Source organism: Balaenoptera ricei, chromosome 2 (assembly GCF_028023285.1).
Source record: "Balaenoptera ricei isolate mBalRic1 chromosome 2, mBalRic1.hap2, whole genome shotgun sequence".
Lineage (NCBI taxonomy): Eukaryota > Metazoa > Chordata > Mammalia > Artiodactyla > Balaenopteridae > Balaenoptera > Balaenoptera ricei.
In genome coordinates, this window is record NC_082640.1 from 11,203,884 (window position 1) to 11,226,514 (window position 22,631).

Here is a 22,631-nt window from a genome sequence, read left to right on the forward strand (position 1 = left end):
TGTGTATGCATATGGCTGATTCGCTTTGTTGTGCAACAGGAATTAACACGGTATTGTGAAGCAATTATACTCCAATAAAGATCTATAAAAAAAAAAAGCCCATGATACTATTGATCGTGAATTCCTCTTTTGTGTCAGTGAGATTAATTCTGGACTTGATACAATGTATCTAAGTTTTAAATAGATCATTTTGGCTTTGCAAAGATATGGCTTCTAGTATCATTCTGATTGTACCACCAGGAGATTTCTCATTTCCCCTGTGAAGAAGAGAAAACAGCCAGATTGAATCATAATAATTAATAAACCCCCCTCCATAGCATTGGTTAAGCACTGCTCCACATCCTCTTGCAGTTTTTTTTTTCTTAATCCTTTTACTCTTGATAAAAAAGGATACTGAGAAGATGAGCAAGGCTTTAATCAGTGCTAAATCAAACCAAAGGCTGATTTAAGCAATTTCAGGAAATAATGTCCAGGTCATTCCACATCACTGACATTATGAGAAACAGATACCATTCATGAACTACTGAAAGAAAAAAAAAACATAGTTTGAAGCAAAAGTGTGCATTTAAGATCATATTGTCCCATTCTATTCCAGTGTCAAAAACTGGCATTCATTTCAGAAATCAACCTAATAGGATTGCAGGGATTTTTCTTGAATACATTAAATCATTCTCAGAAAAGAAAACTACTACTTAAAAAAAAAAAAAATCAATGTGCTTCTCAGTTCTCTCAAAATTTAAGGCAGTATTCGTAATGGCACCCTAAGAATATCTTTTTTTTTTTTTTCTTTTTTGCCACACCGTGCGGCTTGTGGAATCTTCATTCCCCGACAAGGGGTTGAACCCAGGCTCATGGCAGTGAAAGCGTGGAGTCCTAATCTCTGGACCATCAGGGAAGCCCCTGTTTTTCGACGTCCTTTTTTTTTTTTTTTTTTACGGCACCCTAAGAATAATATGATGTATTCCTTAAAACTTCTCACATACATCAATTTACCAGATCCCCATAGCAAGTATATACCAATTTTAAGATTAAGAGATTAAGATTAAGAAACAGATTAAAAAATAGAGGCCTGTACAGATGAGAAAGGTACTCACTGATACTGTAATAAGAGTATCTTTTAAATGTAAACCTAAGTTCCTTAAGAGTTAAACAAATGTCTAATGCCTAATTCACTTACTATTAAAAGTGGAGATCACAACCTGTGACAGGCAGCACTATGACATGGGGAAGTGGGGACACAGCACCATTCCATGTCTATTTAAAGTGTAAATTTCATGGGCATCCTTCAGACAGCTATCAGATTTCTATCATCTTTCCTGATAACCAAAAAAGTAAAACAACTCCTTTTAAAGGGAAACCATTTCCTGTGACACCTTACCCTAGAAAACAAACCAAAAAATTGTGAGTAGATGTTGAACAACAGTGGTACCCACAGGGACTTCCCTGGCGGTCCAGTGTTTAAGACTCCGTGCTTCCACTGCAGGGGGTACAGGTTGATCCCTGGTTGGGGAACTAAGATCCCACATGCTGAGAGGCGCAGCCAAAAAAAAAAAAAATAGAGATTAAAAAAAAAAAAAAAGGTACCCACAAATAATCTGAAATATCCTATAATACTCTACCTTAGAAAGTGACTGCAAGTCAAAATGTTCCATTACATAAAGAAGGCTGCCCAACAAGCTTAAAATTCAATAATTTGTTGTGTTATCTGTTTTATTGTCAGTTATCAGAATGAAGTATACCAAGAAGTCAATTAACTAAGACTTTATCCTTTAGACAGTAATACACTGGTACTTTGGCTGATATCAAAGAATTTGAACTTGTAAAGAATTTTATAATAATTTTTTTTAAATGATACATATTTATAAGAAAGAAAGCCAGGATTTTAGCAAGTTAACTACAGAAGAGCATATAAATGCTAAAGCTAAAATGAACAGGAATGGTCGTTGCTCAGGGAATAATTTAAATGAAGTGAATTCTGATTTGCAACTTGAAAATGTTGACAAATAGATGGGCAGGATTTAGGAAGCATTTTTAGTAGAACATGGTAAGGAAAGACAGGAGGAAAGAAGAGCAAGACAGTTTTGGGTGTGTGTTAGGGGAGAAACAGAGATGCATTTGTTTGGAGGTGAAAGTTCTCCAGATCCCCACATGCTTTCATCAGTAAGGGAGTCACTTTACTTTCTCTTCTTTGAAGAGGGTTTGGAGACTATTTATTTCAAGATGTGATGGAAAATTAGAGTGAAAATTAAGTGTCCAGTGAGTTAGGCATGCAAAACCATCACCATTTCCTCTCCATTCTATTCATCACCAAGTCTGCTCATCCTACTATATTCTTGATCTCTGTGAATAGTAAAACCATCCATCTAGTTTACAAACTTGAATCTTTCTCCATGCCCTTCTCATTTAATCTGTCATCAAATCCTATAAAGTGACATCCTAAGTATTTCTTGAAAATACTCCTTCTGGTTCCACTACTGCAGCTTATACTCTGGCCTCTTAATGGGTCTCAGGTCTGTGAGTCTAATCCCCCCACCCCACCCAGTTGCTAGCAGGATCCTTCTAAAATAAAGAGTTAATTATGGTATTCTACTTAAAATTCTTCAGCGATATCTCATAGCTTTCAGAAACGTGTAAACTCATGGATCCTGCCTGATTTTCTAGCTTCATCTTCACAACCCCATACATGCATGTTTTGTTCCAGGCAAGCTGAGTGATACATCCCTACTCGCCACCATGTTCTTCCCTCTGCTCACCAATTCACCTACACAACTGTCACTTGACTTTTAAACTTTGACTCCCACGTGATCACCTCTTCTAGAATGCCGTCTTTAATCCCTCAGTCTGATATCTATGACTCTCTTTTTGGCTCCCATCCATAGCCCCAGGTCTAAAACATGATCATGGCCTGAAGCAGACTAGGCAAGGGCCAGCCAGGCAGTTGTCCAGGGCACCAGTCTTCAAAAAGATTTACACATGGTTAGGAACATTGCAGAGAGAGAATATAGTGTTTATCAATACCGCTGGTGCTTAGAAGGACTACTTCAACAAGATTCTAGGAATCAGAAGGTGAGAAGACCCAAGAATATGCTTGACTAACAATAAAGGATTTCTAAACTGCCTTTCAAAGAGGGTGAGTTTGGTTAGTTTCCATGTTTTTGTTTTGCTAGTAAGGTATGCAAGTTAGGAGTCCAAGCTGAGCTGCTTAGGACAGCACAGGAGAGGGAACCTCTGCCAATAGGTGTCCTTCTCTGTCCTTCCCTGCACTGTGCTTGTGGTGGGGGGTCTGTGCAAAAACTGTGGTCTCTCCCCAAAAGGAAAGTGGAACGAATGCTCAAAGAACATCAGTTTGAAGGGGAACCAAATATCTAACTAGCTTTTTCAGGGTACACCATGTTTCTGGCTGGTTCTGGTCATAATATATATCATATGATCTTGTAATAAGTTGAATTACTTGCCTAAGTTCTCCATAAGCTTCCCAAGGACTGAGAGTATGATTTTTTTGTTTTGTTACAAATCTGAAAAAGGTACATGTTCACTCAAAGTGTGTGATCTAGAGGGATGATGATACAAAGATCAAGAGTTAGCAGTGTATATTTAGCACTGTCCAGAGAAGAACGATCTTGAGTCAAACAGGTAAGAATATTCTGTTCACTCAAGAGGTATTCTATTTTTATTTTTTAATTAATTAATTAATTTATTTATTTTTGGCTGTGTTGGGTCTTCGTTTCTGTGCTAGGGCTTTCTCTAGTTGCGGCAAGCGGGGGCCACTCTTCATCGCGGTGCGCGGGCCTCTCACTATCGTGGCCTCTCTTGTTGCGGAGCACAGGCTCCAGACGCGCAGGCTCAGTAGTTGTGGCTCACGGGCCCAGTTGCTCCGCGGCATGTGGGATCTTCCCAGACCAGGGCTCGAACCCGTGTCCCCTGCATTAGCAGGCAGATTCTTAACCACTGCGCCACCAGGGAAGCCCAAGAGGTATTCTATATTGTGGGATAACTACAGTTAATTGTGAGTGAAACATCCCTGAAAACTATCCTTCTCTCTTTGGTTTGACTTCATATTTACCAAATAAACTACTATTTCCAGGGTATCTTCTTAAAAGGGATGGAGAGTCTTAGGTGGAGAAGACCAAGTATGTGGTCACTGGAAAGATATATCAACCATTATAAATCAATAAATGTACATTTTAGTTTATGTTAATTCTTCTATAAGTGTGATTAGTGGAAGATAAAAATCTCTAAATCTGATCAACTTTGTGTACCTGAACAAAATTTAATTTCTGGACTTCTCACTCTGGTGACTGCATCAAGGCACTATGTCCCTTTCTGAGGTCTTGGGAAAATCAAATAATTTATGTGTAATCATTTTCAAAGTTATAAAGCTCCTACATGTATTTTTTTCCTCTTTGATAAGAATGACCTGCATATTTCAAAGGATATTTTAACTTTGATTGTTTTCTCCTTAAAATTTCATTTCATTTCGGTATGACTTTTGGCCAGTAGAAATTTTATGCTCTTGACCCAATTTAAACTAATATTTTCCTTCCTTCTTTTGCCAGTAAAATATTATTATACTCAACTTTTCTCAAGAGAAAGACGTTCTGTTTCTTCATAGTAGGCTACAACACTGAAGGGAAAAGGGGGTACCTTTTGACTTGACTCTTTTTCTGGAAAGTATACAGAATACTGTGAATAAATAAGCTTTTCAGATCTTTTAGGATTAAGTTACATTACTTTAATAGAGAAGAACCCTAAACAGATGTGGAACTTACAAGAAATGATGTTTTTTCTGGTAATGACCCATGTTGATTTGGCAGTTGTTTAAATATTATGTCAGCCAATTATATTTAAAATCTCAAACAGATTGGAGAGATAGTCCCAGAAAAAAAAGGTAATATCAAGGGCAAGTAAAATTATTTTCTGAAAACTTCTGCTATTTGATTTGAACCTTGTAAAATTCAAAACAAATATGAATAATCTCCAATCTTGTCAAACCAGGATGTCAAATCATTTTAACCAGGCCACTTGATCCAGTAGAAATGCTATTTTCTTGCATATCTTTTCTGTTAGATTAGGAAACTGTGTTGTGCTAAAATGAACAAGTTAACAATCCATTATGCAAAATCATGGGTTAAATGTTTTGCAATTCCAAAATTTTAAGATTTTAGAAAGGTAATGTCACGTGTTTGCCATATATTCAGTGTGGTAGTAATAAATGGCTCTCTGAAAAAAGTGTGTGTGTGTATACATAAGTTTATTAAGACTTTTACTGATTAAACAATGTAGAACACAAAATTACAAATAATAATAAAATATACAATACACTTTCCTGTAACTGTATATAACCAATTTCCACCGAATGCTTTAACTTATATTTGCCCAGCTCAAAATGTTTAACTACTCTATATCACTTGGTGCCAATCTCACTAATTTTACCTGTAATCATCACTTAGAACTGTATTAAGCAGGGTTGTTAATTGCAAATAACAAGTTACTCCAAACAAGTTTAAGCTTAAATTAAAATAAATTTATTAAAAGATAATAAATGGACCAAAGAATCTCCAGAAAACCAGAGAATCAACTTTAGAGGTTGGCACCAGAAACAATACCCAGGTCACATCATTGAATTGCTTTTGGGGAACACTAAAATGGCAGTGAAGTCATTAAAAAAGTAAGTCATAAATGGACAAAAATGTCAGATGAAAAGACCAGCAGCAGCACAGAAAGCAAGTGAATGACTCAATGAGAACATGAGATAGTAAGTGCTGCAAACAAAACATATAGAGGGACTTCCCTGGCACCCCAGTGGGTGAGACTTCGCGCTCCCAGCACAGGGGGCCTGGGTTGGATACCTGGCTGGGGAACTAGGTCCCACGTGCCGCAACTAAGAGCTGGCACAGCCTAAATAAATAAATGAATAAATATTTTTTTAAAATATTGAAAACCCAGACGTTCTCTAATTTTAAAGAAAATGATATACTACAACATGGATTGCAAATCTGGGGCATGTGCTGTCAAGTATACCCCAAACAGTATTTTTTTATGTGGCTTCAAAAGAAAACCTATTGCTGGGCATATATTTATAAATTAAAGTTTAATGTTGCTATGAATACAAGCAAGCCTAGTTTAATCTGAAATAAAATTGAGTGATTTAAACATCAAAGTGCATTGATATTTGTGCCTTAAAGAGTGCCAAGAAGAGTTTTTGTTGTTGTTTAAAAATGTTTTTAACTTCTGTTCAAAATGATTCCTAGCATTTTTTTCTTATTTTAGCATTTCTTATGAGCTCTGGAATATCTAAAAGTTTCCATTTTGAAAAATGGCAATTTTTAATGGATTGAGAGTAACAGTATTTGCCATGATTGTTTTTGAAAGTGAGTTGCTATTAAAATCTAACAAAAACTTCAAAGAGAACAATTTATTACCTTCTAAACTCTATTTTGATGAAAAAATATTTTACAATTTTCATTAATATGTAATTTAAAAATCTTTCTTTTTTCTCAAAAATCTTACAAGTTCACTATATTTTTGACGTGGTAAAATAATTTCAAAGATAAGGTAGAAATTATAACCATAGCCTAAGAACTGATAATTTTTCATATCATAAACAGACCATACGTTTTTATTTTAATACAGCCAAGATATGAAATCTATTTTTACGTCATTAGAAAGAATCACAAATGTTTGGAAGTCCATTTTCACTAGCCTTCAACACAATTTTACAAAACAGTATACCTATTGGATACAAGAACATATAAATATTAGACAATCTAAATGTCCACTAACTGGCAAATAGATAGATTATGGTATTCATACTATAGAATATTATACAGTAATAAAAATTAATGAACTATGGTTTCACTCATCTGCATGGATGAATTTTAAAGTTTTTAAATAAAAGATCATGGAAGAATATAGTATGATTCCATTTACATAAATTTAAAAAGAGGCAAAACTAAACAGTGCAAAATTGTAATACAAACAAGGGAATGATGAAGAGAAAATTTAGGATAGTGGTTACCTCTGAGGGAGAGAAGTAAATGTAATCAAAGAGGAGCCACAGCGGGTGTCAGAGAGGAGGAATGGTCTATTCATAAAGCAAGGTGTGGGGCACATGGTTGTTTATTATTCCTCCTTAAACTGTGAGTGTACTTTACATACTCTGGAGAAAATGGGAGGTAAGAAAGTGGAGACCATATATGCAGACAACTCTTTTTGAAGAGGCTTGGTCTTGAATGGAACATAAAGAAATAAAAGAGTAGATGGGGGGAAATGTGGATGTTTAGTTTTGTTTTGCTCTTATGCTTTATAAGATATGAAAAGAGAGCATCTGAATGGCATAGAAAGCAAGCTTCCATCAGAGGGGAGAAGCTGAAGAAACAGCAGAGGAGAGAACTGATGAGGCAAGTGACGTGAGTGCCCTGACGGGAACAGAAGCCAAGACACACCTGAAGGAATACCACCCAGTTCAACCCAGCGGCAGGCAGGCGAGGAGAGAAACAGGTACAGCAGATTTAGACATTTGGTGGTGGGAAACCATGTCTTCACTGCTGGCTTGTCCCTCTTGACTGAGGCAAGGTTTTTAGCTGAGAGGGAAGGGCTAGAGTTGGTTTTAAGAAAAAGTGAAGGCATGAAATAAGTTTTGGACAGAGAACAAACCAACCACAGATAAAGGCAGGTGCCCTCTTGAACAACTCACCATACCTATTTCCTTTGTCTGCCTAAAATGTATTTCCCCTTCCTTTTCACCTAGAAAATCTTGCCATCCTTCAGGACTTACCTCTGTTTCTCTGTCCTCTGTGAAGCCTTTTCTGACTGGTCCATGGTAATCCTACAGCTCTTGACTGTATCATTTTTCACTTACTCATGACCTGTCTTGCAATAACTCTTCTGTGTTGTATCAATACATGATTTAATTTTACATGTTGTCTCCTTAACTACAGTTCTTGTGGGCAAAAATCATGTCATTTTTTTTTAAACACTGTCCCTCCCACTTTCAGAGAAATAGTGCATTCTCATACACACAGGATAATTTACATGCATTTTCTAAACATGTCATTTACTGAAACAAATATCCTTAAAAGCAAATGATAAAATAACTAAGACCTATGTGAATAAGTAAACTTTGAATCTTCCATTATTTTCTTGTAACGGCTCTTGGTTTTCAAGTTTTGGTTTTAAAATGTACTTGTTAGAAGCCATAGATCCAAAGTTAACATAATTAGTTTAATTTAAAAATTTTTTAAACAGATTGTTTTTGCTCATTGAACGATTACAATTTTTTCTTGACTACTTGTAATATGTTTCTTTTTTTTTTTAAGTTTATTTATTTATTTTTGGCTGTGTTGGGTCTTTGTGGCTGCACGTGGGCTTTCTCTAGTTGTGGTGAGTGGGGGCCCCTCTTAATTGCAGCGCGCAGGCTTCTCATTGCAGTGGCTTCTCTTGTTGTGGAGCACGGGCTCTAGGCACACAGGCTTCAGTAGTTGTGGCACGCAGGCTCAGTAGTTGTGGCACGTGGGCTCTACAGCGCAGGCTCAGTAGTTGTGGCACACGGGCTTAGTTGCTCCGCGGCATGTGGGATCTTCCCGGACTAGGGCTTGAACCCGTGTCCCCTGCCTTGGCAGGCGGATTCTTAACCACTGTGCCATCAGGGAAGCCCCTGTAATATGTTTCTTTATGGAGGTAGTTCTCCCAGAAAATGAAGCAGAATGTTATCAGCAAAAACAAATTATGTTAGGAATGCCATCTTGTGGTTGAGAGTAGTCCATTACACTAACAGGTCCTTTCACTGATAATCTTTAATTCAGAAATAAAACACCCAGGAAATTCACAAATGTAAATCATGTTTATAATGTATTGTTACTACAAAGAAGGAAAAACTAAATATGTGCATCAATTGTATGTGATTTTAGTTACCAAAAAAGACAATGTTCATTGAAAAGAGAGACAATAGACAAATTATATAGGAATGGAGTCCAAATAATACAGGAAAACTGGTAGAACTAGAAACATACTTCCATTAAGACTATTCAAATACCCTGAATTTTGGAAAGCTTTTCTCTTGAAATAGATACATAATTTTATTTCTGTATCCACTACTAAGTAGTTCTGTTGATTATTACATCGTGGATTTAAATCTTGTGTCTTGATTTTCAAACTACATCACCTTAACTATACAGATCCAAAGGGGAGTGAAGGCCAGAGCACTTATCTAATCTGGGTAGCATAGAATACACATAATTAATTACAAGTCCGAAATGGAGAGTCAAAAACACTACTAGCCCTTTCTTAATAGATGAGCTTACTACTTCCTCCAGAGAAGTTAACCATTAGAGTGGTAAATTATCTTTCTATTCAATAGAGAACTGGTAATGGTTACAGATGTACTACGTAACAACTATGCTTAAATGTTTTAATTGCCAGATTGAATACCAGACATTTTGGTCTGCTTAAAAGTGGGGGTGAGGGAGTAGAAACTGATATATCCCTCATGAGTGCAAAGCACAGCACAAGGGTCTGTGCACTATGCTACCTGTCACTTCCAGATTAAGGATCCAAGGAGCATGTGTAGGTATAATGTTCAGATCTAGAGATTAGGCTATTGAAATTCCGAAAGATAACAGATCTACATATAGACATACATATTTACATAAAAAACAAAATGTTATTTGTATTCCAAATCAACTTTTGTGATCTATTATTGCATGCTTATCACCAGAAATTTTTTTTACTCAGAAAACTTCTATATGAAGTGATTTTGTACTAGTTTTTCCACGTGACTTTTCAGGACATTCATATCAGCTGCACAGACCTGGCACTCCATCTTCTCTTGCTGTTTTGTTCTCTCTAATAAAGCCTCATGAGGTGGAGGTAATGCATTGTATGAACTCAGTAAATAAACCTGACTTGATGAAGTTTGACTGATTTCTTTGATCTTTAAAGCCTGCATGATAGCAGGTGCAAACTTTGAGTAATGAGCTGTAGATGAGACTATCACTGGGCAGGTTTTATCTTGCATTCTGTCTGCAACTACTTTTGCAACAGCAGTGTGTGGATCCAAAATATACCCGGAAGTGTTGTAGGTGGAGTGAATAGCTGCTAGGCACTCTTCCTCAGAGCACCAGTCAGCTACAAAATCCTGCTGAACTTTCTCAACTAGAATCTTTTCTATCTGGAAGTGATGCTGCTCTTCTAATTGATTAAATAATCTTGTCATTAATTGTCCATCTTTATTAGCCATCAAGTGTAAATGTCGCTCCAGGTTTGAAGATTTGAGAATATCAATTGCTGGTGAAAAGGTTTGTGCTAATTTTCTTTCCCTTAGATCATAATGTCCTGTTTTAATAAAATCAGTCAAAACATGGTTCTGATTAGAAGCACAAATAAATTTTCGAATAGGGATTCCCATGGTTTTGGCATACACTGCTGCTAAAATGTTACCAAAGTTTCCTGTGGGAATACACACATCGACTGGGCTTCCAAAAGAAATAAATCCTTGGCTAACGAGATCAAGGTATGCAGAAGCATGATAAACTACTTGGGGAAGCAGTCGGCCCCAGTTTATGGAATTAGCTGAACTTAAGACTGTTCCATATTCCACAGTAAGAAAGCCAGTAAAATCAGAATCTTGAAAAATTCTTTTTATAGATGTCTGGCAAAAATCAAAATCTGACTTGACACCTACTGCCCATCCATTTTCGTTCTGACTGCCAATTATTTGTGCTTTTTGAAAATCACTTACTCCATCCTCAGGAAAAAATGTGGCCACAGCTATTCTTTGCTTGTCATTCTTACTAAGACGACTAAAGCCATTTAAGACTGCACTCCCGGTGTCTCCTGAGGTGGCTACAAGTATCATGTAATTACAACTTGGTGGAATACAGTGTGCAAAAAGATGGGGCATGAGCTGTAAAGACAAATCTTTAAATGATCCCGTTGGTCCATGGAACAACTCCAGGATGAACTGGTTGCCTGACAGGTGCCTGACAGGGGCAATTTTTGAGCAGGCAAAGTTTTCCCCATAAGCAGTTTCAATCATTTCTCCCAACCTGGAAGCAGGTATGTCAGCAGGATGTATACATTTTTCCAAGAGTATTTGTGCTCTTTCTATGTACGTTGCTCCTACGAGGCTTTTCCACTCCCCACAGTTTAATTTTGGAAACTCCTTCTCAGGAACAAAAAGTCCACCATCAGGAGCTAACCCCTCAATCACAGCTTCACTAAAGAATTTTGTTGGAACCTTCTGTTCACAGTCTTTAGGCCAAATGTGTCTTGTGGAAATGAATGTTTCCGAGTCCACATCTTGGTATCTTTTAACTGCATTCAGCACTTTGTCAGCCACCTCCTCCGGGGAAGCCCCATCTTCGCATAAAACACGAGTATCGTACCACTTCTTATAATACTGTCTTCTAAACTTAAGTAAGTCTTTCATAGATGTTCCAGAATTCTGACCTACAATCCTATCTATTTTCATTAATTTTAGACGACTAACTATATCTATTGGAGGTACATCCAGATAAACAATTATTCCATTTTTCTTCAGATGCAGCATGCTAGCATCATGCATTGGATTGGACCCAGTAAGGGAAATCACACTTCCAGATGCAGAGAAGTTTAACACAGCTTTTCCTTCCTCTTCTAAAAATTGCTCATTACCAACATCCTGCAATTTTTCAGACACACTCATATTCCAGGTTTTTTCAAGGATATCATCATCCACATCTATGACACAACAACCTAGTTTCTGACCTATTATTCTGCCTACTGTTGTTTTCCCAGCACCGGGTGGTCCCATCAGGATAATATTTTTGTCTCCAACAAGAGAGTAGATTGAGTGCCATGACTTCCTTAATTCTGCAAGTGCAAAGCTTCTTGAAAGAAATAGCTGTGCATGTTTATCCGTTTTCACATGTGTACTAGAAAAGCATTTCTGAGTTATTTGTTTCAGATGCTGACATCGGTTAAAGTGGAGCATTCTCTTTTCACTTTTCTGTGCAATCCAACCTAAAAACTGGCTTTGGCCCTTTCAAACATAAAAACAAACAAAAAAGACATTTGGTTACTAATTTCAAAAGACTATCCCAATAGGATTAAGTATAACCATGCCCACAGTACATAAACTGTTTAAAATTCTTCCAAATTTATGGGATATTTAAAAAAGTATTCAAACACAAATTCTCATTTATTTCATATTATCCTTTTAACAATCTTTTCAAGTCTCAAGACATTGAGTAATCAAAACTTTAACAACTTGTAACTATGAGCAACACTTTATTCAGAAAACGCCGTATCATAGATGCTTTTTCAAAAAGATACTAAATCAAATTAGTATTTATTTTCCTATAATGAAAATTGTCTCATGGTTTATAACCCATGTAAATAAGGATTATTTGGAATTGGAATGCTATTTACTTGCAATTCAAAAAGCTGAACAATACTCTTTATATTTAATTTCTCTTTAGTTATATGAAAATGCTGACAGATTATCATGTTACTCATAAATTTCTTAGTCAAAGAATTCACAAGAAACCAGAATAAAACATTTGCTTATAAAAATAAATAAATAAGATGCTTAAATAATTTTCCAAACTATAGGGCAAAGGTATGACATTTTCTTTCTTACATGCCTTTTACATGCATACTGTTAAGAATCATTCTTACATATTTTTCATGTTGAAGGCCTTAAAAAAAGCTAGTGAAAGATATAACATTATGCAAATACTTAAGAAAAATTGATAATCAGCAGCAAAGTCAAAGGCTACATATCTATAACCTTCTCTGCATGGGACCATCACTTTAATTTCTGTCCTATAAACATCATCAATGGAGAGACTTAACTCAAATTCCAGACTCCAGAGTGATAGCAAAAAAACTCAGGAATGTTTCCAATGATAAGAGGACAAACTTATTCTGGCATCCAGAGAAGCTCTGTAATTCCCCATACTGGTCAAATCCCTGTCTTTGGAAATATACTCACCATTAAAACACAAATGTATGCAAGACAAGTCAAATTTTTAGTCATATGTAAAGTACCATTTAATAACTGCTGCAATGTTTATTTAAATTGACTAAAGTAACATTACAGACATGTAGTGGGGCTTTTCACGTGTTCTGTGGTAGAACCAATATGCAACTAAGCCACATTAAATGTCAGATCGTGTGTTTAGACATGTTCTGAAAACTTTCAGTCATTTGCCACTCTGATCATCTATGCTACTCAAACTGTTCTCTAATAAAACATTTAAACTATTTTAAGCTAACACTGAATTTAAGTTAAATTAGAACTTTTAAGAGAAGGAATACATTTCCTTATTTGGCTTTTCAGCTTGTTTGTGCTTAACTCCCACTGACTTGTAAACATATGACACACAGGAACCAATCTTAGGTGAAGAGTTTGTGGATGCTGAGGCAAAGCCATCTTTGCAAAAAGTGGAGTCTATAAGGGAAAAAATTTCAAGTTAATCATAACAGTATCATAAAATTCCACATAGTCTATTGTTAAAATGTCCATCTGAAATTTTTTAAGTACAGAAAAATAATAAACTGACCCTTTTCATGGTTCCCTAAAACTATTATTAAAAGATTAAAATACTGTCTTTTTTTCCAATATGTACATCTTATGATAAAAAAGAATTTTACTAAAAAAAAAAAAAAAGTTTTTACTAGACAGTACCGAATTTCTGCCACAAAGCAATATACAAGACAACATAACCAAATGATAAATATAAATCTTTCACATGACACCTAAAACTTTCAATGATTTAACTGTATGTTTAGTGATCAGTGGACTGAAGCTATGAAATGAGTATCTGAATTACTCTTTTAGGTTGTTTTATCCATCTGAATCACTACATAATTTAGATGCAATAATATCTCCTGTAAAAAGTGCAAACAAAGTGTCTGCCACACATGGGTACCTCTTGGCTATTTAAATGATTTTATAATAAATTCAAAGCACATAGCATGGTGGCTGGCACATAAGACCATTTATATAGTAATATTAACCACTGTCACTCAATGACAATAGACTAAAAACATATAAATTGAATCAGAATATCTAGGCACAAAGCTAGGCATATTTTTTTATGGTTTGGTTTGTTTATAAACCTTCAGAGAAAACAGGGGTACTCGTCTGTGAATCAAGAACTGTTTTGTCAAGCACAGTCTAATCCTTTCCCTGAAACAAACCAAGGATCAGAGAACTGTACACTTGAATCCTATCAGCAATTTCTTTTATTAAACTACTTTTATTTTGGAACTCTTCTTTAACACATTATTTTGAGGACACTGTATAAAACAGCCTGATTAACCTCCTATTCAGGTGGCTTTTGCTTATAACATCACAGAGTGTCTTCTTTTTTAGTTCCCAATGCATAACTTTCTGAGGTCTATATTGGTAATAATTGTGTATTACCTGAGTAGCTGGTTTGTTTTTATGGGCATTAAATCTTTTATCTGATCTTTTCCACTTTATGTTGGTTGCTACAATGCTTAACATCAACTCCATTAAAAGCAGAAGACTGGGGCTTCCCTGGTGGCGCAGTGGTTGGGAGTCTGCCTGCCGGTGCGGGGGGCGCGAGTTCGGGCCCTGGTCTGGGAGGATCCCACATGCCGCGGAGCGGCTGGGCCCGTGAGCCACAATTACTGAGCCTGCGCGTGTGGAGCTTGTGCTCCGCAACAAGAGGGCCGCGATGGTGAGAGGCCCGCGCACCGTGATGGGGAGTGGCCCCCACTTGCCGCAACTAGAGAAAGCCATCGCACAGAAACGAAGACCCAACACAGCCAAAAATAAATAAATAAATAAATAAATAAATAAAAAATTAAAAAAAAAAAAAGCAGAAGACTGTAACACAAACATTATGCATGTTAACTTCACCTTATCTTTCGTAACCTTATTCTTCCTTTGTTTTATATGAATTCAAAGTAGAAAATTATGACAGTTCAACTTATTAATTCTGTATCAACATTACTTCACCATGAAGATCTTCCTGAAACTAGCAGAAGGCAGGTATTAAGTGCTCTAACATTATCATTTTTAAAGAAAATTAAAGAAGCTACATACTAAATTTTGTAACATTTAGCCACAAACTCATTTTAGGGTTTCAACATCCACTGTACTATCACGTCACCATGAATATGAATTAGTGCATATTGAACCATTGCTCCTAGGGGAAATACAGGGTTAGGTTCCTGTGAGCCTCTGGTCACAACATTTTTGCCAACCGATCAATACGTAAGGTTTTATGTGTGTTTCTGCTTAAAGACATCTTATTTAATATATATAAATAGTGATTCACTACCATTGAACTCAGCCTTTAACACACACCTGAAGGAAACTTATCTAACACACACATTTTCTCTGTAAGGGACATCGTGGCCTTAGTGCCTTAGGAACACGAGCAGCACTTCGGCGCTCTGCTTGGGGGCCATTTTAACCAGCAAAATCACCAGCTAGAAGCACAAAAATGCAAAAAATGTGGCACTTAAATAGAATTCAAAAAAGACACTGGTTTATAGTAGGAGCTGAAACAAGAAGGCAGAGCATCACCTTGTTTAACTCCAGCTTGGAATGCGTATCTCGTGACTCAAAATTTTCACCACTGTGCACGTGGCCATGAATGATTGCAAAAGTGCTACAAGTATTAATTTTGGGTTATAAATAAATTTTAGCGAGTAGACTTCACAAATATAGAACTTGTGAAAAGTGAGGACCAACTGCATATCATTTTCCTTTATGATTCAAAGCCATGCTATTAGCCTTTTTCATTTACTTATATTTTAATACGTTTTTCAGTACAGGGGTTATGAATAGGCAATTTTTCTTCAGCCAAAGAACAAAACTATTTCAAATTAAATGCAAGTCAATCACATAAGAGTCAAGAAACAAAAACAGTACTTAAAGGCTAAATCTCTTGATCATTAAGTACTCAGGTTTTACTGAATCATTGATGTTCTCAAATATTTTTTGTAGAGTCAAGTCCTACACAAAAAATATTTTAGTAAACTCTCTAATTTCTCAGAGGATAGAAGATATATACCACTCCATTATACATTAATAATTTTTAAATAGGTTTTCTTATCACTTACAGTGGAGTTTTTTGATCCACTAGTTCTAATGGGCACATTTTTGACATGAAAGACACTTGCCATTCAAATAGATAAATGGAAAGGCAGTGGTGTGTCAGTATCACAGCAAGAACTTTAAAAAACAAAAACAGAATGTCCACATGTACATATTAATTTAAGTACTGTGTGACCTCCAAGTATGAAATTTAACAATTTTACTGTGGCAAGCTGATCAAAGCTGAAGAATTCAAGGGAAAAAAGTACAGAAACCACTTTTTTAAAGGTTTTTAAATTATTTCCTAAGAATGATAACAAAGTTATATACTTTTAAAACAGAACTACATATTAATTTCCAGGAAACTATTTACAGTGATATTTTCCTACATTTACCACTAGATGATTGATAATCAGCCAAAATCATATTAAACCCATTATCAATTTTTACTTCCAAAATAGTCCAGAAATTTTCAATTCCATTATAAAATTACCTAGAATACTTCTGGGAAATTGTCAAAATCTATTTAGTGAAAATGATTTAGCATTTGTCACCCATTTAAAATATTTGTTATTACTCTCCCAAAATAAAACATAAGACATAGCACTTCAAAAATTATTTCATGATGAGAACTGGCTACAGTTCAATGAACTTTTGAAAATATTTATGCCATGATTATACTTGTCATCCTGTTTTAATACAATCTCTATTTAAATTTCTAAGAATGACTAAATCTAGTCCACTATTTTATGAAGAAAGACATTCTAAGGTTTTTAAAAAATTCTTTAAAAATTACTGCATTTTTACAATAAATTGTTTTCCCATAAGTAATACGAAAAAAATGCAAATATATTAGTATATAAACTAACCAGCAGAAGGTTAGAAGCTTTGCTGCTTCTGACTACTAAGTAAAAATCCTCTTAACAAGCCTTCAGTCAGTCAGCTGACTGAAACAGCGAGGAGGAAGGACCACACTTCAGTGCCATGTGGTAATCACAGGGGTCTTACAATAAAAGCATTTTCCAAGTTCACCACTCATCTGCCTTTATCTTAGAATCAAGCTGACTAAGCCTTTCCTGTTGGTAGTCTTAACGCTCTTAGATATTCTCTTTAAGGTCTTGCGTATCTAATTCAAAAGCCTCTTTAAGTACCCTTTGCAATTCTATAACTTAGAAAAATATTGTAAAGAATATGTCTTTAGAAAGGGTTTATTTACCTCCCAATTGTCCTATTTATAGTCCCACCTCTGCCCATTTTATTCATTTAAGTAGATTAAAATAATACTTAGTGAAAAAACCTAATTTGTATGTACAACCATTCATATAAGGGGTGTGTGCAAACTACAACCACAGGCCAAATCTGGCCCACCCCTATTTTTGTAAATTAAGTTTCATGGGAACAAAACTTTGCTCATTCATTTTTTTCATTTGTTAAGTATTGTCTTTGGCTGCTTTTGAGCTATAATGGTAGAGCTGAGTAGTTTCGAAAGGATCCATCTGGCCTGCAAAGGCCTAAAATATTTATTATCTAGCCCTTTACAGAAAAAGTTCACGACCTCTGATGGTACACCAATACTAATTCTCTGTGGACATACTGAACATAGGCATTTCCTTGAACAGGACTGCCATTTTGAGGGAATTATAAAAATTAGAAATGCATTCTTTGTAAACATACTTTCAAAAGGCAAGAATTACAGACCAAGTATCTAAAGGAAAATAAGTTCCTTTCCAAATGATTTAACAACTTCATTAAGATGGTGCACTGAGGGCTTCCCTGGTGGCGCAGTGGTTGAGAGTCTGCCTGCCAATGCAGGGGACACGGGTTCGAGCCCTGGTCTGGGAAGATCCCACATGCTGCGCAGCAACTGGGCCCGTGAGCCACAACTACTGAGCCTGCGCGTCTGGAGCCTGTGCTCCGCAACAAGAGAGGCCGCGATAGTGAGAGGCCCGCGCATCGCGATGAAGAGTGGCCCCCGCTTGCCGCAACTACAGAAAGCCCTCGCACAGAAACGAAGACCCAACACAGCCAAAAATTAATTAATTAATTAATTAATTATAAAAAAAAAGAAAAACTCATAGTTAACATCTTAAAAAAAAAAAGATGGTGCACTGAATACACTACATTGAGACCTTAAATTCTGTTTAGTATTTTTAAAACCATAATAAATATACTGACATCAGTGAAATTACTGTATTCATTAACAGCAGAAAGTCAAGACTAGCTAAAGCCAGTGGGTGCTTACTAACTGGAGAAATCATGCTTTGCCTTTATTGGCTCTTTTAGGAACTGATTCACATAAACAGTCCTAAAGCGTTCCTTCTAATTAGAAAGTTTATAAACTTTGGCCAATGACTGTCCACTTGGCTTAACGGTATTATCATTCTGAGTCCTTAGTTCAAATCTTAGCATATAGAGAGAACATTATTCTTCTCTATACATGCTAAGCAAAAAACCCAAAAACGTAAAATACTCAAAGTGGAAAGGAAAAGGGCAAAGTGGCATATACATATAAACTGTTTTGTTTCAAAACAGAAAATCCGACGTGAAGAACAGGAGCATTACCCCCAAGGTGCCAATCATCTGAAATAAAATGTTTGTTAAACGCCTGGGATAAAAAATAAAAACCTGACCAACTGGATAAGAAAAAACTAAATTTATTCTTGTCTAATGAAATTCACTAAGAGCCCAAGATGATAAGGATCCACACATTCAGCAAACCCTTTTAAGTTAACCAAGCCACCAGGCTGTTTTAATCGCTCCACCGAGCACCCTGGCAGTGAGATGACCAAAACTGGCCTTCTCTTATCTTAGAGCATCCTTAGTCCCTTCAGGCAGAGTGGCCTCTATAAGGTTAGTTCAGAACCATATTGCCAAAATGTCTTTCAAAGCCTCGGGACGGTGAGCTTCCTTCAGCAGTCATATGCGAATAAGTAGGTTCACGGAAGACCAAATGGTTCAAACGGAATAAAACCTAAGATCGTTTTCAAAAAGGGACACCAAAAAAAAAAAAAAAAAGGGCAACAACTCAAGGGCCCGTTTAAAAGGCTTCTCCTTCAGGCTTAGGCTTCTCGTTTAAAAAACAAAGACCTAAAAGGAGGGGCCCGATCAAGAGGTAAACTGGCGGAGAAGGGGCGAGGTGCGGGAGAAAGGGAGGCAGGTGGCCCAGGGGAGGACGGGCCGCGACAGGTGAAACGGGAGGACGGCGGGGCGCGGGCGCGCCCGCACAGGTGGCGGCAGGGCTGAGCCCGGGACGTAAGCAGCCGGGAAGGCGGGCGCGGACAGAGCGCTGGGATCACCGCCGAGCAGCGCAAAGGGGAAGGCGCGGAGCGGGAAAGGCATGCGATGGGAACGGACTGGTTTCTACAGTTTCCCTTTCTCCTCAAATAACTCACCAAGAAAATCACACTGAGAAGACGGGGGAAAGGAAAGGAAATGGGAAGGAGCGTCCGGGAGCCGCCAGTGCCGCCTCGGGCCGCAACCCCACACCTCGGGCTCCCGCCCAGGACGGCCCACACCCTCGGTCCCAGGCCTCGCTAGGCCCACCCAGCTTCCGCACAGCGGCCTTTGCGCCTGCGCCGAGGTCGGCCTCCGCGTCCTCGTGCGACGCCCACGGCCGGAGCAGCCCAGCACCGGGTACGTGACTCGGCCCGCGCTCCACCCACCCGAGCCGGCTCCGCTCCTCGGGCTCCTCCCACCCTCGTCCCACTCCCGACGTCGGACGTGCGTCAGCGTGGCCTCAGCCGCTCGCCCCGCCCCCACCGGGTTGGCACCTGCGCACAAGAATGTTATTGTGCGACGCCTGCACGCCAGCTTCGCTGCTGCACGTGTCTCTGGTAGAGTTTATCTTTTTCTCCAAATATACAGAAACAGGAAAGAGCAACATTTTTAAGGGGACGCCACTCTTCACCCCTTTACTACCAAAGGTACATATAAACAGTGGTTTTCGGGTTGAACTTCTCTGAGAGAAAAGGAGCTGCAGAGAGAGGGAAGAGAGGAAAGGTAGTTTGCAGGGCCACCTTCCACTTCCCCGTTGCCTAGTAACTGTTTCCAGGGCAGTCGCGCCGTCAACAACGCTAAGTGATCCCAAGAGTAATAGAAGAGATATTTTATTTTCTTCCCAAGAGAGGACAGCTAAGAAGAGGTCAAAGGGGAATTGTGTGAAAGAGAGAAGGCTTAGTTCCTTGAGAAGGCAAGAGAGTAGGAGAGGAAAGGGGAAGCGATGAAGAAAGGGATGGAGATATTGGTATATTGAGAAAAAAGCTGAGTAGTTTTAAGGACTCATTTGGTGGCCATGGATCCAACGTGCTCTTCTGAGAGCATTTATAACCTCATACCCAGTGACTGGAAGGAACCTCCTCCGCCTCCTAGGTATGTGGGTAAGCGAAGATTACCACTTGAAACAAGAATGGGGAATTATTGTTCCATTTCAGGATTAAATAAGCGTCATATCACTTTCAAAACGAGATAACATGTATTTTTGTCTCAGTGAAGTAGCCTTGGATGACAACTTCTTAAAGAAGAGTTTGCAAAATATAAGTATTTAGCATCTCACAATTCACAGAGAGGGCGGCCTGGTGCTGTGATAGGGCCGTTTTCTTATGTTAGCCTCCTTTTAATACGTGTGTGAGTGTTTGTAATTTAATTGTTCGTGTATGATGTGGCATACACCATAGCCTGAAATTTCTTATTGTTGAAAAGAGAAAATCACAATTTTATTATCCTGTGTTAGGATGCTTGAAACTTGGTTTCAGGAGTTCATTGTTTTGTTTCTGACTACACTGCTGCTCCCTCTATAAAGGGATAATACTTACTTTTTTTCCCCAAGAGTATTGTCAAATATAAATTCCTGTTTGTTTCTGAGCCTCAGTTTTTTGATTGGTGAAACAAAATAAATGGATGAGATCGTTTCTAAGGTCTTTTTTTTTTTTGTTAACTAAGTTGTCATTTTCTTTCTTTTTTTAAAAATAAATTTATTTATTATTTTTGGCTGCATTGGGTCTTCATTACTGCATGCAGGGTTTCTCTAGTTGCGGCGAGCGGGGGCTACTCTTTGTTGCCATGTGCGGGCTTCTCACTGCGGTGGCTTCTCTTGTTGTGGAGCACAGGCTCTAGGCGCGTGGGCTTCAATAGTTGTAGCACACGGGCTTCAGTAGTTGTGGCTCATGGGCTCTAGAGCGCAGACTCAGTAGTGGTGGCGCACGGGCTTAGTTGCTCCACGGCATGTGGAATCTTCCTGGACCAGGGCTCGAACCCGTGTCCCCTGCATTGGCAGGTGGATTCTTAACCACTGTGCCACCAGGGAAGTCCCTCTAAGGTCTTTTCTTGATCTGATAGTTGATGGAAGGAAGAGTGGATTGATAGAGACCCAAAAATATGTAACTGAGTTAAGATTTTCATGTAGGTGTTAGGACCCCCTTTAATTCCCCAAATTTCGAAAAGGTAACCACACAGTAAACATCCCAGTTAGTCTCCTGGGACTTAGCACTTACTTAAATCTATGGGGAGAAAAGAAGGTAACTGATAGAGAAAATCTCATTCCTCCTAGGATTTTTGCAGCTTTTACCTTTCTCTTTTTCCTGATCCAATCAAAACCGCATTGCAAGAGCACTGGGCTAAAAACAAAAAAACAGAAAAAAACAGGCTCTGCAGCTAATTGGTTTTGTGATCATGAATACATTTTCATTTGTTTTCTGATCTGTAAAACAAACTAAATGAACTAGATAATCTTTAAGGTCTTTCACATCTAATTATCAATTATCTTTACTAGTAATTACTTGGGGTGCATAACATCTTCAACAAGAGGGCAGATCCTTCCATTTTTAAGCCTGAGTATCTGTTTTTAACCAAACCAGTACCTATTTTGTTTTTCATTAGCGTCTCAAAATCTGGTAGAAATTAGAAATAGGAATTCAAAGTATGATATGGTACAGTTGCAGAGTTTATGAGAAGTGTTCAAATTAACTATTGCTGAATGGACTTTTGGTCAAAAATTCCTGTATATTGTACAAGATAAAGCTTCTTTGTATAACTCACTGGCAGATTATATTTTCCATAGAATACTGTATTTGAATGTTAAGATAGTTTATTAAATAGGTGTTTTGTTTTTTGGTAAATTTAAAAGCTTTACTGCATCTAGGTGACTTTTTCAAGAAATTTTATAGGAAAAATCTTTATTCATTTGGCAAGCACTTACTGAACTCCTATTAGTGTATAACATTGCCCTTGGGCAATGTTGGAGTGACAGCACAAACTCCTTAGTTTACTCTGAAGGAGTAAGGAGAAAAAACTAACCTACGGTGAAAGGAGTAGAAAGCATCCAAATGTGATGGCAAAGAACTCATTGCATTAGGGTGAAGTTAGCCTACACTGTCAGCACAACCATGCAGCTCTTTGCAAGACTGGCAAGATGATCGTCCAGCTTTCGCAAAGAGGTGGATTCCTTGGGGAAACCAACAATTGACAGCACTGTGATCTCCCTTACCTCAGATGTTACAGGCTCCTTGGGGAACTGAAAGATAAACATTAAAATGTTGGTTAACAATAAAACCATATATTATTGAAAACCCTAATGAGA

General features: G+C 37.6%; 2 protein-coding genes across 5 annotated transcripts in view; one reads left to right on the forward strand and one right to left on the reverse strand.

Moving 5' to 3' along the window:
- Nucleotides 1-8,260: 8,260 nt before the first annotated feature.
- Nucleotides 8,261-19,705, reverse strand: THNSL1 (threonine synthase like 1). The gene is made up of 2 exons (XM_059910733.1): nucleotides 19,450-19,705; nucleotides 8,261-12,019 (listed from the first exon to the last, which is right to left on the reverse strand). Exon 2 carries the CDS (start codon nucleotides 11,969-11,971, stop codon nucleotides 9,740-9,742), a length of 2,232 nt encoding a protein of 743 aa, XP_059766716.1. The 5' UTR covers nucleotides 11,972-12,019; nucleotides 19,450-19,705; the 3' UTR covers nucleotides 8,261-9,739.
- The window catches only part of ENKUR (enkurin, TRPC channel interacting protein), a 49,511-nt gene continuing 46,548 nt past the window's right edge, over nucleotides 19,669-22,631 (forward strand). For 2 of the 4 annotated variants that reach the window (XR_009500221.1, XM_059910749.1), the window contains exon 1: nucleotides 20,264-20,425. Coding sequence is in view for 1 of the 4 variants with exons in the window: in XM_059910749.1 (XP_059766732.1) it covers nucleotides 20,349-20,425 (77 nt within the window). In the remaining 3 variants the exon portion in view is untranslated. Of the gene's footprint in view, nucleotides 19,691-19,862; nucleotides 19,981-20,263; nucleotides 20,426-22,631 lie in introns of those variants that run through there. The other 2 variants (XM_059910768.1, XM_059910759.1) reach the window with 2 other exon arrangements.